This window comes from Bactrocera neohumeralis, chromosome 2 (genome assembly GCF_024586455.1).
Source record: "Bactrocera neohumeralis isolate Rockhampton chromosome 2, APGP_CSIRO_Bneo_wtdbg2-racon-allhic-juicebox.fasta_v2, whole genome shotgun sequence".
Classification (NCBI taxonomy): Eukaryota; Metazoa; Arthropoda; class Insecta; order Diptera; family Tephritidae; genus Bactrocera; species Bactrocera neohumeralis.
In genome coordinates, this window is record NC_065919.1 from 56,091,784 (window position 1) to 56,108,066 (window position 16,283).

Sequence of the window (16,283 nt, forward strand, 5' to 3'; positions counted from 1 at the left end):
TTTTCGGACATTTTTTGTATTTACAACAGATACATACAAATTGTATTTATGCCGCTCACGCGCCAACACGCACAACTCATGCCCAAAGAGCTTGGAAGCGCCGTAAAAGGCTTTAAAACTTAAATGGCAACAGCGCAGCGAACGACAACAGGTCTTCCGCCTGAATTGGCCGGCGGCAGCAGTTGTCAACTGCACAAACATCGCGCCTACATATATGTGTGTATGGATGTGTGTCAATGCGTCAAAGCGGTAGGTATTTATTTGAAAGCGCAGTGATCGCACAAGCCAAGCTTGTGACTTACTCACTTTTGGCTTGTGGCCATATTTGCGCGTTTGCCACAAATAATAATGTGTTCGATTGGAAATGAAATTTCGAACATTTTTTTGTTGTTTTGTGCATGTACTGTTATTATTCATGTCTGCTGCGGGCGCGCATGCGCATATACCTAAGAGCGATTTTAGTGGTTTTAGCCAGTGATTTAAGCTTTTTTTGTGAAATGCTGTGTTTACCACGTAAAAAATTATAGAAAATGTGCGCTTCAAAAAAAGTATTTTTTTTCGCTTTCAAAGCGCACCACTTTCTTCAAAAATACTACACTACAAATGTTCAAGCAAATGTTACAGATACTTTTGCACGTCGTCGCAACGAGTCCAACATTAGGATAGGTCAATGGCCAGCCAATGCGTCGCGGCTGCATGTGCCAACGTCACATGTGGCAAAACAGATTTTGCGCTAAAAATTGCATGTCAGCATCTGTGCCATTATCTTTACTTGCGTTCTATGCACATTCGAGCATATGTACATATATACATGTATGTTTGTATGTCTGTATTCATAACATTTTTCCGACATATGTTGCAACGCGTGCAACAGCACGCATGCGCAACATGAAATTAGCATGCAAAAGACATTTGCTGCAACAAACAAATTGAATGCTGCAGATGACATTCTTGTGGTTTCTTATTCTCTTCTATAACTTAGTAATCCATATGTGGTTGCTTCTAGCAGTCTAGCCGGGACAGTAATAAACTTTTCAAAATCACAAGTCTTTGCAATTTCAATTGCACGGAAAGTTCAATGGCTTCTCTGGTGCGCATATGTGGCAACTGAACCTGAGCTGCCTATAATACATATTTACATTTATGCAAGAAAAAGTGATAGAGGAAATATGCTATGTTTATGGGTGGATACTAAGCCTAATAATAAATGTTTTCTATACAAAGGCTAGACAGTTTAGCGAGAAATTGTTTAAACATATATGTAACCAACTTCGAAAACGATTACACAGTCACAAGTTAAGTGGAGGGTATAAAAAAGCTATATCATGGAAACTAGAGCTGATAGAGACAAACTGATTACAGTTTTGAATTCAGCGCACCCAAATTAACTAGAATCAGTTGATAAATTCAAAGAAGCAAATTGAGTGTTGACCTGTGTTATTGTTAAAGCAGCATCAGCTCATTCAGCGAATACTGTCTCATCTCTGCGATCGACTGAAAACGGGTTCGACGGAACTGCAATTTCAGTTTGGGTGAACAAGAAAAAATCCAATGGAGCCAAATCTAGTGAATGCGGTGTTTGTCGATTTTACTCCTTGCGCTTTTGGCCTTAAATTCGGTCACAAATGTGGCTCGATGCGATGGTGCATTATCATCTTGTAAAGTCCATGAATGGTTCTTTCACAATTCCGGCCATTTTCGCTGGATGTTCTCACACACACAAACGTCTCAATATCAAATATATTGGAACTTCTTATTGACCGTCTGTCATTGCGGCACAAATTCAGGAAGCACCAAACCACGAATATCGAAAAAGCATGAGCATCACCTTGATTTGCGCGGCTTTGGCGTGCTATTTTTGTTTTCGGCTCGTTTTTTCCCCCTCCATTCCGATGATTGCTGACTTGTTTGCATGTCAAACTCATGTCTCATCGGCAGTTAAAATGCTCTCCGTTAATGTGAGGTCGGAACTCTCACGATAAGCTTGTCCAAAGAGACCCGTTGACGGTACACTTTTTGAAAAAAATTCAGCTTTATTGGATTGAGTCGCGCAAGAACGCGTTTCATACTCAAAATATCCACCAAAATCATTCGAAGGGACTCGCGAAAGACGTCGAGCTCTCTTGCCATCTCTCAAACATTTGCCTGACGATTTTCAAACACCATATCCTTCACCTTTTTAATATTTTCATCAGTTTAAGAGGTCGAGGGTCGTCCAGAACGAGGCATGTCTACAACGATCTCTCGACCGTCTTTGTGCTTGTGTGATTGTGATTATATAGTAAAACAAACTCCGGAGATAGCACATAGTACTTTATTTATATATTTGAAATGAAAATACTAGGTGACAAGTGCTTTACCAACATTGGAGGAATCGAATTTGGGGATTCATACATCATACATTAAATAGAACCTAAAAAACGTATAACAAGAAACCATGCCTCATATAATTTTAGAGAATTTAGTTTAGTACAAAGCCTTTGACCGGATTGAAATCCGGCTCGAGCTAAACTCGAAAACTGAAAAATCTTAGATTTATTTAAGCAAAATAGTTTGTGGTCTGGTTTATGGTATTCTGATTTCCTTGCAAAAATCCAAGATTTCTTCCTCCAATATTCAATAAGTGGTGTTTACGTATTCAGCAGCAAGGACGTTTCATTCTCCTACTCTATCCCTCTTGTAATCTAGCAATGCCGGCGACAGCACCTGCACGGGTGCGAGGATCTCCTGGCGCAGAGTAGAACGCAAGAGCTCTATCTAGCTATTAACACTCTGTAAGTCTCATTTTGCTCCAGTTATAGGTAAGTTAAGTGGTCCAACAAGCAAATCCGGTGAAGCTAAAAGTTTGACGGACGTCAATTTCAATGCAGTCCGGAAGTCGTTCATTCGGTATAACGGGCGAAAACGCTTTGCTGATATTAAGAGGTGTCTTTATCCGCCTTTATTCGCTTTTGGCAACTCAATGCTTAAACGGAAATAACCCAAGCGGAAATACCATAAACTCCGTGGCGGGTACCAGCTCCCAAACCTAACGTATATTAAGAGACTAATTGGCTATGTCCACGGCTATCTGCTCTACGTACCTAAGTCTGCTAGATATAAAACCTATAAAAAGTTTGCTTTCAGCAATTTATTAAGGTTTCTCATTTTAGACTGAATAATCGCTGAAATGTCGGAAAAGTGTTGTTATGGTTATAACGGTCACCTATTCCCCGCTTGTGTGGTAAGGTTCGTGTTGATTGTCATCGAGGTCATCTAAGTCATCTAGTCCATAAAGCGTGCTGTTACAACGTAGTCGGACTATAGGGAGAGGGGTGTTAGATGTGTAGGGTTTGCTAGCCATGCAAGGAGATGGTTAGATTCATGCGGAGACTCATTAGACACAAATCACATATGAAATATATGTCAGGATCGTTTGGGGATAAGTAGGAGTTTAAGTTGCTATAGAAATCGAACTCTCCGTCTGCATGGTTGGTGGTTTGACTCAATTCCCACGACAGCCGGTTCTACGTTACTGCAGTTAAACCGGCAATCTAACCTTGTTGGTATCGGTAAGTTTTAGATATGTATGTCTGAAAAGTGTATTGTATGTAGAATTGCAATCCAAACAAATTAATTCAATGCTTTGATTAGCAAAAATCATTGTTTATTTAAATTGCTTACTTTTTAAACATTTAGTAAATAACATAAAAGGCACATAAAATTCCTAAATTTATAACTTAAATGTTAAAACGATAATTGCCATAGCACATAGCCATACATAATATAGATTTGCAAGTTCAATAACTTGTGGCTTAAGGAAGAAACTTATAAAAAAAGCATCGCCGCTTTTTATGACACAAGTAATTAAGGCAGCAGTTTGAAGCAAGATTCTTAATTATATTCACATGTGAGTACCGAAAAATTAAATTTTTTATTTGTAAGTATATTTAAGAATACTGTACGAAAATTTGAAGTTAACTCCACAAATAGTTTCGGAGATAAGAGCGCATTTGCAAGTCTTTTAACTACCTAAGTGTAATCGGCTGACAAAACTTTTAACGCATTTTTCTCTTAACGCTCTTTTCAGAGTCAATGAAGAAAATTTCTCCAAAGCGACTAGAGCAGTCGACTTGAAATTTTCATACTCTAGATATATTTTTATAATTGATAGAATACGATTTTTTATAATAATTGCGATTTTTTAAGCCACTGAAGTGAGCATTTTTTCACAAAAATATTTTTTTTTACGTCAAAAATCGAAATTTGACTAGTGCTTTGGACATTACCTGTATTCATCTATAGCAATAGTACAACTTTTTAGTTTTTGGATTTGAGTTTATTTTAAGCAGAAAAATCTCCCCCAACGCTAGTCATCTTTTTTCAGAAACACTGCTGAAGATCGGCTGCGGTGTCAAGGGAAACCGAAATTTTTTAAAATGTATTGACAATTATTAAAGTATATTAAATTCTGCAATTGTAAAATATTTTTATTTATTTTTTAAATAAAACGCCTCTTCATATACTACCTAAAATGCAAAATAACGTAATATCACTTTATATAAGTTTACAGGCGAAGGCAAAACGATATAATAGAAACCACTAAATTGCAACAAAATTTGAGTTTTGGTTACAAAATGGTTATATATTGGGTAGCATACATTCATATTGAAACAAAATGGTTATATATTGGGTAGCATACATTCATATTGAAACAAAACTTGAGTTTTGATTATAAAATGGTTATCCACTATATAGGGTATCATAAACTCATATTGAAACACAATCTTTTGGTTATATATTGGTTATTATATCTGAAAGCGATTTCGAATTATTTTTTTCATAATGAAACAAAATTTGAGTTTTGGTTACAAAATGGTTATATATTGGTATATCTGACAGCGGAAGCTGAAAATTGTGTGCTACATACATATGTATGTGTATGTAATATGATGTAGTGAATCATAAGCAATAAAAAATTCAATTTCGATTTTTTGATGATACGTTGTTTTGCACTTTAGGTGACAATATACATATGTACATATAAGTATATAAGCCATACATATGTATATTTAGAGTGGGAAACTAAACTGGTCCAAACTGGTATTCCTTTTACGTTAAGACTTTTAAGTGGCTTTATTTGAATAAAATTATATTATTGGTTAGATTTCCCAATTTGTCTCAGCCAAAAGCATAGTATTGAAATTATATTTGACTAAAAATATAAATCGACAAATATTATTATCAAACGTGATTTTAAGACGAGTGGCAACTCATATATTTTTGTTTATTATTGTTAAAAAAAAATAATTGATCATTCACAGTTAAAGTTTAATTCGCATTAAAATATAACAATGAGAAATACTCAAAAAATAAAGACTAATATGTATTTTAGCAACAAAAAAAATAGTATCACTTAAAACTTACATACATTAAAGCGCTTAAACAGAACATTTCAAAGCTGGATTTGAAATATTACCGAAAGACCAAAATTACATACAATTAACAAAGGCAAAATAAGAAAGAATAACGTGTAGACGCGTAGTGCCAAATGTTTCACAGAGAAATAAATGCATACACGCTACTAGCTGGGTACATGAAAAAACATGGACGCCACAAATTCTTACAACGAAACCGTACAAACTAAGTACAAATCTAGACGTAGACTCACAAACTAAGTACAACTCTAGACGTAGACATAACCTCACTTTACTTATAACTAACTATTTACATAGTAAAGGCATTTTTACGCAACAAATTAAGATCACAATTATTTTCTCTGCAATTTTTCTGTAAAAAAGAAGAGAAGAAATATGGTCAGTAGTAAACACTTTAAAGGTTAGCTAAGTTTCGACTAACCTCTATATCGACTTAGCTGTCGACACATTTTATTATAATGCTTAGCCTGTTGCGGTTCGTTGAAAATCTTCAGCGCAACCCCTTGACTTATGTTTTCGATAGCTTTCTGCATCATTTCCTTATCGAGTTCAATGACAAGGCGATAGCCACCGCTTGGCGTTGGTTGCAAGTCTACATCGCGCGCAATACTAATGCCGCTATCACTGTTCTCCAAATCACTGCTGGTGTCCTCATCCTTTAAAGCTTTTGCATGTTTGCTGCTGTCATTGGCGCTTTTCATAAGTTTCGTCGCACGACTTGGCATTTCTGCAACAACAACAAAGACAATGTTTATTTATTTTTATAGCCTGAATAGGGACCATTATTATAGTTTCGTTGTAACCGAACTCAAAGTTTTCCCCTATTTAAATTATATACATATAATTAATGTAATGCAATTAACAAACCTCCGCTCGATTTACGCTTGGATGGAACTGTGCTGTTGCGCTCATCGGTTTCGAAGTCTCGTTTGGGGCAGCTACAAATCTTGACATCCAGCACACGTTGTGAAAGTATTTCACCACTAAACGTAAATAGAGAATGAATCAGTACACCTTATATTATAGGACTTTCACAACAAACACATACACATATGTACATACACACATACATACATATGTATATACGTATAAACGGTTGCATGCAGCAACATGTTTGCAAATCTACTTGATAAGTGCAAAGGAATTTTTTTGTTTTTTTTTTTTTATAATTATTGATAAATCCGCTGTGTCACCACAGAGCTCATAGTGCACCCTACTCACCTCATGCCCTCTAGTAGAAAAAGTATGCTTGTCTCTCGGCGTCCGATGCAGGAATTCTGACAAGTGAACTTGATGGCGATCGTTTGCGAAATGGAACTGTCATTCTTTGGCATGGCGCTGAGACCCAGCGGTATTAAGATCGAGTAACGATCATTAATGCTTTTGCCATCAGCTGTGCCGCAATACTCAGCCGTAGGATTTTCACAGCGCAGCAAGCTGTGACGGCGCTTCTGATGTGACTCTGAAAGGTGGTGGAAAGTACAAAGTTATACATAAACTTGATTAGACATCCCTCTAATTAACAGTGTAAACATACCAGTATCCTTGCTGAGATGATTTTGACAACGCACCACTGGCTCACTCACTTCATTCTTAAAGCTCATGAGCACACGTACGCGCAGCTGTTGCAGCGGCAGCTTAGGCACGTACACAGCTTCCAATGAAAGGATCTCATTCATACGTATATAGAGCTTCTTGCGATTGGGCGAGTACATCCAACTCTTCTTGGCTTGAGTGTTACTACCAATTTGCACGTTGAATTTGTAGCCGCCAATATCGTGCTCCTCGAATGTAGGTAAAATGTCCAAATTCTGTGTGTTTATAAAAAAAATTAATAATAATCTTGTAAAATTACTATTTTTTGTTAAAAATATTTTCGTAAACTCACCGGTTTAGCATCCAATTGCTGTTTCAGGATTAACTCCTGTATGGCCGATTGCTGCGGAAAAGAAAGATAATTATTATTATAAATATTTTGTGGGTTAATGCGAAAGTTATTTGTTTATTTGCACTCGTTTATTTACATATAGCTCGTATCGTCGGCACAAGTGTAGTAACTTCATTTTCTTACACTTGCTTGGTCTGCAGTTGACTAACAACTAACTGGCCGTTTGACTCCCTGAAGAATAACAACTCAGGTCCTCAGTGCATGCACATATACACACAACACTACTGACTAAGCAAATTTTAAATTTCATTCACAATTTCAGTTTGTTTGTAAACAAATTTATTGCCTCTCTCTTGGCTGCTCTCCCTTTGTATTATATTTTTGTTATAATTTATACGCAACTTTGCATGTAGTGGTGTTACTACACATCGTTGCTCACTGTTGAGCGTGTGTGTGTGGGTGTGCGCGTAAACGTCACGCGATACGTCACCGTAATTGCGTTAAGGCGATAAAGACAGATAAGCTTGTGAAAATGCTTGTAGCTTCTGGTGAAATACACGATAGTTCTTTCAGCACCCCTGTGAGAAATTTTACGACTGGTGGAAAGAATAATATGTGATCCTCCGTAATTTACTAAAATAGTTCTCTACATCTCACAGAGGTTATATACATACATATTATCAGGAAGGTTTTGATAGCCCCAATATTTAATTTAACTCCTTAACAGCCTATTCTTCAACAATTATAAAAACCCTCAATGCCAATAGATACGATTTTTTTTCATATTTCGGTCAAATTGAACTATTTTCTTGCAAATGCCGTCACTTTTCGATTTTTTTCGTCAATTTTCGATTTCTTTGAACCATAGCTCATTATCTTAATCCTTAAAAAACGGTATTTTTAAGCTGTCATTTGAAGGGCTTCTTTAATGTATTCAGAAGAGAACTTGTCGATTTTAGTGGTTTTTGTTTTGACTTTTGCTAGTGATATTTCCTACAGGGTCCTAAATATACATACATTCATATGTACATGCTTACGAAATTTACTTCAAATGTCTTATTTTTAAATTTCACAAATTCTGTCTGTCTGTCTATCTATACGCGAACTTGCACCTCAGTTTTTGGCATATCAATTTGAAATTTTGCACACATTCGCCGATTTCGGACCACTATAGCATCTAAGTAGCTGTCATAAAAACTGAACGAACAAAAGAAAGTTCTTGTATGAGAAAAGTTTTTTTGAAGAGATATCTTTATGAAATTTTACAAGGATTATTGTCCAAGGCAATCCTATGCTCTCCGAACAAATTGTTAAGATCGGACCATCATACTAACTGTGTGAAAAACTTTTTTATTTGACCATCTTTAATGAACTTTAGCATGGATTATTGTTTGTTTTTCTTTTTTTTTTTAGATCACTGTCGAAGACCACGGCACAATATCTGATCAAATTTTGGTCAGATCGCACCACTATTGCATATATGTACATACAAAGCTGCCATACAAACTGAGCGATCAAGATTATGTTATTGTATGGAAACTTTTTTTAATTATGAACGGTATTATGGCTTTTTTTTAATTTTTCAACACGTGACTTCGACATGAATTTATGTTCATTTAAAATATAACACGAATTACTTTCCTGTAACGGTGTGAAAATGTTTGATTTTATGTACATTATACATACATATGTGAAACGAGTAAAAGCGCATGACGAACACATTTTGAAATAAAGTGTTAGGGCAAAACTGCTAGATATGATTTGTAGATAACAACAAACAATTAAAAGGCAATTAACAACTATTTACTTTCATTTTCTATGCGTTCAAACAAATTCGAGTTGATACTGCTGAAGTGCGCGCTTGGAAAGCAAATAAACCAAACCATAATTGGAAAAGAATCGCGACTAAAAGTTCTGAAATTTTAAAAAGCATAAGAAAAATTGTAAATTAACAACAAAAAAAACAAAAATGCAGCACTTAAAATGGGTCAAAATATGTGTTGGCTTTACATTTGCTAGTTTGATGTTTTTCGGTTTCTCAGCGCATGGCATATCAATACGCAAAGGTCGCTTTTACAATTCTTATATAATAGCAATATATGCATTGTCAATTGCAAGCGCTTTCACAGTGTCTTATGGTCAAAGTATGCTGAACGATTGGCAGAACGACGAATTCGATTTGGAAAATGTTACTAACCTATACCGTTACATGAATATCACATCGGTCATTATCAACTATTTGACAGCGTTCATACTGTCAAGTACATTTGTGCGCTTTTTTAACACTGTCTCACTTTTTGAGACATTAAGATTCTTCGAAGTCAGCGCGCGAACGGTGATTGTATCGGTGAGATTGGTTATCCTTAAAGCCTTATTAATACCTGTCATTTATGAGGTGACATTTCTGTTGCAACAAATACGTAACGAGCCAGATAAACCTTTATTGTGGACTTTATATACAGTCTTGCCATTGGTGCTCGCACAAATGTATCCCAATCTCTTCTTTAGCGCATTAGTTATTGGCAAAGTGCTTGTGGAGACATTAAATGAACGTTTATGTGAAATTGTCAATGAGGTCAATTGCATGCAAACTCCACTGCAGATGAGTTTGCACAAGCCATATTATCGTATGCAGCGCTTTTGCGACTTGGCTGATCGTGTGGACTTGCTTGCGCAGAAATACGACATTATTTGTAGGCAAACAACAAAGTACTTGCAATTGCTTTCGGCGCCGGTAATTTGTTCTTTGCTTTGTAATTTGTGCGGCATCACCGTCGGGTGTTTTAGGCAATATTTAGCTGTTGCTGAAACTTTGGTAAACAACGAGCCCTATGATGTATTTCAAGCTTTAACTAATGCAGCCTTTCTGGCGATATCTGTTATCGAAGTGATGTTGTTGGCGCAAATAAGCGATAATAACGTAGTGAAGGTGGAATTGAAATTAATAAAGAAGTTGTGAACAATGTTATGTAAGTCATCTCTATTTCAGGTGCAAGAAACTGGCTTGATTCTACAACGCATCAATTTGATACATGCAGATTTGCGTTTTAAGCAGTCGGTGGACGCATTTTCGCTGCTGGTATTAGTAACAAAATATAAAATTGAACCACTCGGAATGCTGGAAATAAATATTTCCCTTATTCAAGATGTAAGTATGTTTTACTAATATTTTCAATGCCTCACTATCTTTATTTTCTAGGTATTGTCGGCGGTCACAAGTTTTTTGCTCATATTCGTGCAAAGTGATCTCACGCTACGTTTCTCTTTAAAGTAAACTACTTGAAGTATAAGAGACTTTGCTTACCTGGCTGAACTGCATAAGATTATCCGACTGTAAAGAAATTAATTTTTTTTTTTTATAAATTACCAAAATTATTTTGTATTATTTTACTTACATTCAGTTCTTGTAGATATTGATAAGGCTCATCACTTGGTCTGCAAGAATATTTTACATGTTCAAGGTCATATCAAATATATGTTTTCGCTAACTAATACTCACATAATATCCTCCTCTTTGTTGAGCTCGTCTGGAGGATTGGATGCATCGGAAACTTGAACGATATCCGTCATGGTTGTGTCCTTGTTAGTTTGATTTGAGCTACAAGAATATTCGCTGGAAGTAGTAAGAATGCTATAAATACCAATACTTAACGTAATCTAACAACCTGATTTATTTATATTCTCGTAACTCTGCACTTATTTATATAGTTGCGTACCTGCTACAAACAGTCGTCACATATAAATATTGTTTTTTCTATTGTACGCTGGGATGTCGAGCAGCTGCTCAAGAACACTTGAGTTCAACTTTGGATTTTATATCCATGTAATTGGTCCACTACCACATTTATTTGGTAAAATTTCTGTCTATTTACCTGATCACATGCCACGACATAGCGAATAAATATTACCAGTTTAAATATAGTTACTTCTTCAATGTGAACACACAACTTCAAATTAAAGAGGAAAACAACATATACAACAGTGTAAATAACAATTATTAATGAAAACCGAATCTGCGCAATAGCAGTGTAACCAACTGTTTCTAAAAATCGATTGAACAGGCTCATTAGTACGAAAATCTCATTTTCAGTCATGGAATCAATTTTAAATAATAAATTAGTTTTTAAAAATATGAAATTGGAATAGTTTTTGGTTATTAATGAAATTAACCAAAACCTATTCCTATTTGTTAATTTATTTATAAATTGAACATTTCTGGAATTCGTAAGTTTGGCAACCATACATTTCAGTTACAATCCACAAGTCAGCTGTCAAAGTACATGCCAGAGTGACCATTTTTAGAAATATCTAAGTTATCTATAATTGTTTTGTAAACAAATTTCAAACCAGTTCCCAGTCAAAAAAATTGAATTATGTTAGGATAAACATTTTCGAATGATGTCTAAACTCTTTTCTTGATATAAAAATTTAAATGGGTTAATGTGCTAAAAAAAAGCGAAAGTAGGTAATATCTGAAGTTAATCCATAGTAGGTTACATAAATAGTAATTTGCTGCTTACTTGGTTATAACACTATTAGGATAATTTTCTGGTGTTAATGGCAAAGGTTTCATATTTTCCAATTCACTCAACTGCTCATATCCCGAATTAGCTTCCGAAGTGAAAATGTCAAGTTGGTTGGTTGTAATACCATAACTATTATGCACTCGAGATTGGGTTAAAAACTGTTGCAATTCTTGTGAATGAAATTGCAATGTTATATACTTATTATCTTCCACAATCTCCCGTTGTTCCTTAGTCCTAAAAAAAAAAGAAAATTGTTAGTTTTCCTTTTGTAGTAAAAAAAACATGGGCACCTCATATTTATCGTAGTATCTGATAGAGTTGTAATCTTAATCGGGCTTACAGTGGTGTTGCTACTACCACTATTGTCGCAGTGATTTTGAATCATCTTGGAAATTTATAGCTGGACCTAAGGTATGTACAGCACCAGCTTTTGGAAAAACCTTTGCCAACCTTATATGCTGTTGTGGATTGTGGTGAAATTCGCAGATTCCTCCCTGATAATTTGCCGAATTCGATGAAGATCTTTATAATGAATGTGTTGATGTTTTAAATGCGTCGGTAGCGCTTACCATTCACTTGTTTCATCGAATATTAAATTCTTATATTAGGAAAACTTATTCTAATGACTTTAAAGGACGACTTGTGACAAAGAAATCGAAGCAGTTATTCACTTTAAAACTGTTAATTTAAAAACTTCATTCACTTTTTGTAGTTGTTAACACTTTAAGAATAGCATTTATGATTAATTGAAAGCATGTAACTATTTTTAAAGCGAAATAACGAAAAATCAACAAGTACGAGACCGGCAGACAATCACTAAATGTGTGGAACTTAAATAACTTCACATTAATTTGCGCAATGTTGCCAGTTATTGAATAAACTATGTGTCGTAGTAAAGACTAAATAAAGGATGCCATATTTACAGACGTTTCTTTTAAATATTAAAATTAAATGAAAGCTGTAAACATTATAAAAGGCGGTTTGCTTACCGACACCCTATAGTTTTGGTACTAAATTTAAATCCAAGCAGTTTCTGCAGTCGTTTCGACCCCGACATATCCAATGAGTCTCCACTTATTTAATACTCCTCTCTCTATGTGTCTGACCCCGATGAAACAGCACATTCACTTAGCCTCCCGCTAGGTGACTTTGATGACAATCAACCAGAACCCTAGCACTTAAGCGGCGATTAGATAACCGCTACAGCAAACATAAAAACAAGTTCAAACTAAAATTAACAAATTTTATTGCACACAGACAAGAAGTACATACATACATATATGTTAAAAATTAAATAATATGTTTTTAATAAATAAAGCAATAATTGAAGTGCTAAGTCAGCTTTAACCAGTTCTTAACAGGATTTAGTTTTCTTTAAATGCAATGCTTTCGATCCATTTCAGATATGGGTAAACTTTCGTGTATACACCCGGTGCATTGGGTTTGGCGCAAAATTTGCCAAACGACGTAACGCCAACAATAAACTTCACACATTTCAATTCCGGTAATTCAGCGTGCAGAGGACCACCGGAGTCACCTTGACATGTATCCTTCCCTCCAGCCATATCACCGACACAAAACTGCTCATCCGTAATACCGTTTGGCAAACGACGTTCTTTGTTATATATTCTTTTACACACATTTTGGTCAATCATGTTCAACTCCACCTTTTGTAGCTTATCGGAACGAGAGCCACGGAATGCGGTGCGTCCCCAACCAGTAGCAACCATAGTCGGTATATTTATATGAGGCAATTGCCAAAGACAACCTGGATGCACTTTCGAAGATATTTTCACACTACTCTCCAATTTTATCAGCGCTATATCATGGTAGTGAGAGAATGATTTATATTTCGGATGCAATATAATAACAGCCACTTTAATATCTTGTAATTCATTTGAGATCTCATTGAGATTGGATGCACCTAAACGTACCACATCAGGAGGCTTTCTAAAATAAAAGTTGTATTTCATTTTTTTTTTGTTTAACTTTTACACTAGTTGCTAAAACTTACGCGTTTGAGGTTGCACAATGTGCGGCAGTGAGAACATACAACTCGCTTATTAGTGTGCCGCCACAACCCCATCTTATATCCTCGCCTATTTGAGACCAACCCAATGCGGCCTACAAAGAAAAATCAAGGAAAGAATTACAACTGTTTATTATAGGAATTTAATTTGAAGTACCATGTGCGGATACTCGGCTTCATTGGTGACCTCACCGCCTACAATCAACGGCAAACTTGGTACACAGGTTTTCCCAGAAAACTTGCGCGGCAAATCGAATTTCACACCTTCGATAACGTCATTATACTGCTCGCATTCTAAAATCAAACAATAAAGAAATTATAAATATAATTTAAAAACGTTGAACATTTTTAGTATAAACTCACTTCTTGCGCTGGGGCTTTTGAGCCTCCACATGCTTGACAAACAGCGGACAACAAATTACCGGTATACTTTGACGATATGAACACACATCTAATTTGGAGCGATGCACACGATAGTTGTTAACGGCATGTATGCACTGATAAGCCAAAACGCAGTAACCGGCTCGGCCATCAAAGCTACGACGACATAATGAGCCCTCCGGCCGTGCCACCGTAACGCCAATCTCATTTTTAATATTACCGAATAAGCGGTAAGTGTCAGAATCCACAAAAGGAATTGATTGTGGTGTAGTCAGTGGCTTACTAGTCGTTACTGTGGTCGCCGTATTAGCGCTCTTAGACACATTATAATAATGGCGCTTAGGAAGATTGGTTTCACGCTTTGGCGGACGTGGCTTCATCTCAAAGATATTCATGCCATTTGGCACCTTCTCGAACAGTTTCCTGCCCGCACGCCGCGAATCTGTGTACTTGGTGCTGCGGTAGTACTGGAACATCTGTGGTTTGCCCAAAGCTGATAGAAAATATATATACTTGTAATCATATAAAGTAAAAGTAATAAAAAGAAAGTACTAATTACCTGCAATTAAGTTAAAAAGCAAACTCAAAATAAGTAACTTGTCAAAAAAACGCAAACGAAACATTGTTTTACATAAGATGAAGAATCCAAAGGTGTCATCGCGAAATATCATCAAAGGTGGCCTGAAAAGGTAAACATTATTTTACCGTTAGTTTTGCATATTTACATATAAAAGTGAATGTCACAAAACATGCAAGCAATGACAAAATCAAAGAATATCATAAAAAGAGGTTATTCACTTGGGACACTTTACAAATTTTTAAATATTTAAATTCAGTTAAAAAATAATAATACTAATAATAAACAAATATTGAATATTATTTTTATAAGATTTTTTGATTTATTTTTCTGATACTTAGAAGCGTTCTTTCATGGTGCGGACGCTCATTTTAAAATATTTTAGGGTTAGGATTATATGGATAGCACTCTTCTTAAACTTACAATGCACAATACTTACATTTTAATATTTTTTTAATATATTCCACTTTATTAAGGATGAAACCACTTTAATTAAATATTAATAACACTAGAGCGCAATTATTGAGCAATAATTCAGTTTATATTAAATAAAAAAATAAATTACGATCACTTTAAAAAATGTTCTCACATCAACAACTGTTTCTCTCGAACACTAATTTAATACTGCTTCCTGCGTATGTCCGTAGGTATGAGAAAACTCATAAACCTTTCTAAATATCTACTTCAACGTCTGTTTACTATCTATTATATGTTGAGCCCGGAAAGCCCTTTATATTCGAAATTTCCCTGTTGAAATTCCTGGTTGAATGGCTTATAGTAGCATATTTTTATTTTCCATAAATACACTTCAAGGTTCTCGGTAATCCCAGCATCAATTAAAGTTTCGAATGCTTATGATCGGTCATTCTTTTGTTCCCTTTATCTGACCTTAATGAGGGGCTACCGAAAAAACCGCATAAAACAATAGACCGCTTTCACATATTTAGATACCTGCATTTGTGCACCAAGGTTATGGGTAGGCACAACTTTTTTAGAATTAATAGTGAAATTTTCCTAAACTAAGTACAAGAATAAATGAAGGTTATGGGTAAATTTGTGTGACCGCAATGTAGTAAACATTCTCCTTTTTTCGTCATTTGTCAAAGAAATAAGCTCTTTCAAATAGCGTGGCCAGCGTACACATCTGTTTCATACCGTTACCTGTTTTATCTCAGGCAAGGATCGTAATATCTTAATAGGAAAGGAAAAGGAAGCCCTTGATCGCGGGCAGAGGAACAGATACACAAGGCTTACTTTGAACCTGGGAAAACCCGAAATGTCCCTCTTAACCATAAATGCTCATCTCAAAAGAATAACTACCATACATTATCATATTATACCACACCTCAAAGCGTTTAAATCTTTCAGAATGTAAAATAATTTTAGGATTATGCCATTGCATTAAAGAAGAAGTGCCATGTCAAACCAATCCAATTCAACCCAGGGGACTTTGGACAACTTAAAG

General features: G+C 35.5%; 3 protein-coding genes across 4 annotated transcripts; 1 reads left to right on the forward strand and 2 right to left on the reverse strand.

The window, feature by feature from the left end:
- Positions 1 to 4,841: 4,841 nt before the first annotated feature.
- LOC126753637 (cellular tumor antigen p53) lies at positions 4,842 to 12,657 on the reverse strand. Of its 2 annotated transcripts, none has more exons than XM_050465296.1 (12): positions 12,401 to 12,657; positions 12,122 to 12,325; positions 11,826 to 12,065; positions 10,805 to 10,903; positions 10,701 to 10,740; positions 10,610 to 10,636; positions 7,306 to 7,356; positions 6,955 to 7,228; positions 6,639 to 6,879; positions 6,285 to 6,400; positions 5,839 to 6,144; positions 4,842 to 5,769 (listed from the first exon to the last, which is right to left on the reverse strand). In XM_050465296.1, the coding sequence occupies exons 2-12, from the start codon at positions 12,214 to 12,216 to the stop codon at positions 5,750 to 5,752; spliced, it is 1,509 nt and encodes a 502-aa protein (XP_050321253.1). In that variant the 5' UTR covers positions 12,217 to 12,325; positions 12,401 to 12,657; the 3' UTR covers positions 4,842 to 5,749. The 2 variants fall into 2 exon arrangements, with proteins under 2 accessions (XP_050321253.1, XP_050321245.1); XM_050465288.1 differs by having other exon boundaries at positions 10,805 to 10,918.
- Positions 8,596 to 10,676, forward strand: LOC126753671 (putative gustatory receptor 94a). The gene is given in 2 exon segments (XM_050465345.1): positions 8,596 to 10,453; positions 10,505 to 10,676. Coding segments are annotated over 2 exon segments (1,254 nt in total). The 5' UTR covers positions 8,596 to 9,274; the 3' UTR covers positions 10,580 to 10,676.
- Positions 12,658 to 13,060: 403 nt separating the features above from the next.
- On the reverse strand, positions 13,061 to 14,919 carry LOC126753648 (serine protease snake). The gene is given in 6 exon segments (XM_050465308.1): positions 13,061 to 13,781; positions 13,846 to 13,955; positions 14,018 to 14,154; positions 14,224 to 14,245; positions 14,247 to 14,734; positions 14,801 to 14,919. Coding segments are annotated over 6 exon segments (1,455 nt in total). The 5' UTR covers positions 14,913 to 14,919; the 3' UTR covers positions 13,061 to 13,195.
- Positions 14,920 to 16,283: the final 1,364 nt, after the last annotated feature.

What these genes read in the sequence shown, in the direction of transcription:
- LOC126753637 (XM_050465288.1), bottom strand. Translation starts at nt 12,216, where the DNA reads ATGATTCAAAATCACTGCGACAATAGTGGTAGTAGCAACACCACTGTA. An exon ending in AATATCTACAAGAACTGAAT is followed by an intron (nt 10,637 to 10,700) that starts GTAAGTAAAATA and finishes ATTTCTTTACAG; the next exon opens with TCGGATAATCTTATGCAGTT. An exon ending in AGCAATTGGATGCTAAACCG is followed by an intron (nt 7,229 to 7,305) that starts GTGAGTTTACGA and finishes ATAAACACACAG; the next exon opens with AATTTGGACATTTTACCTAC.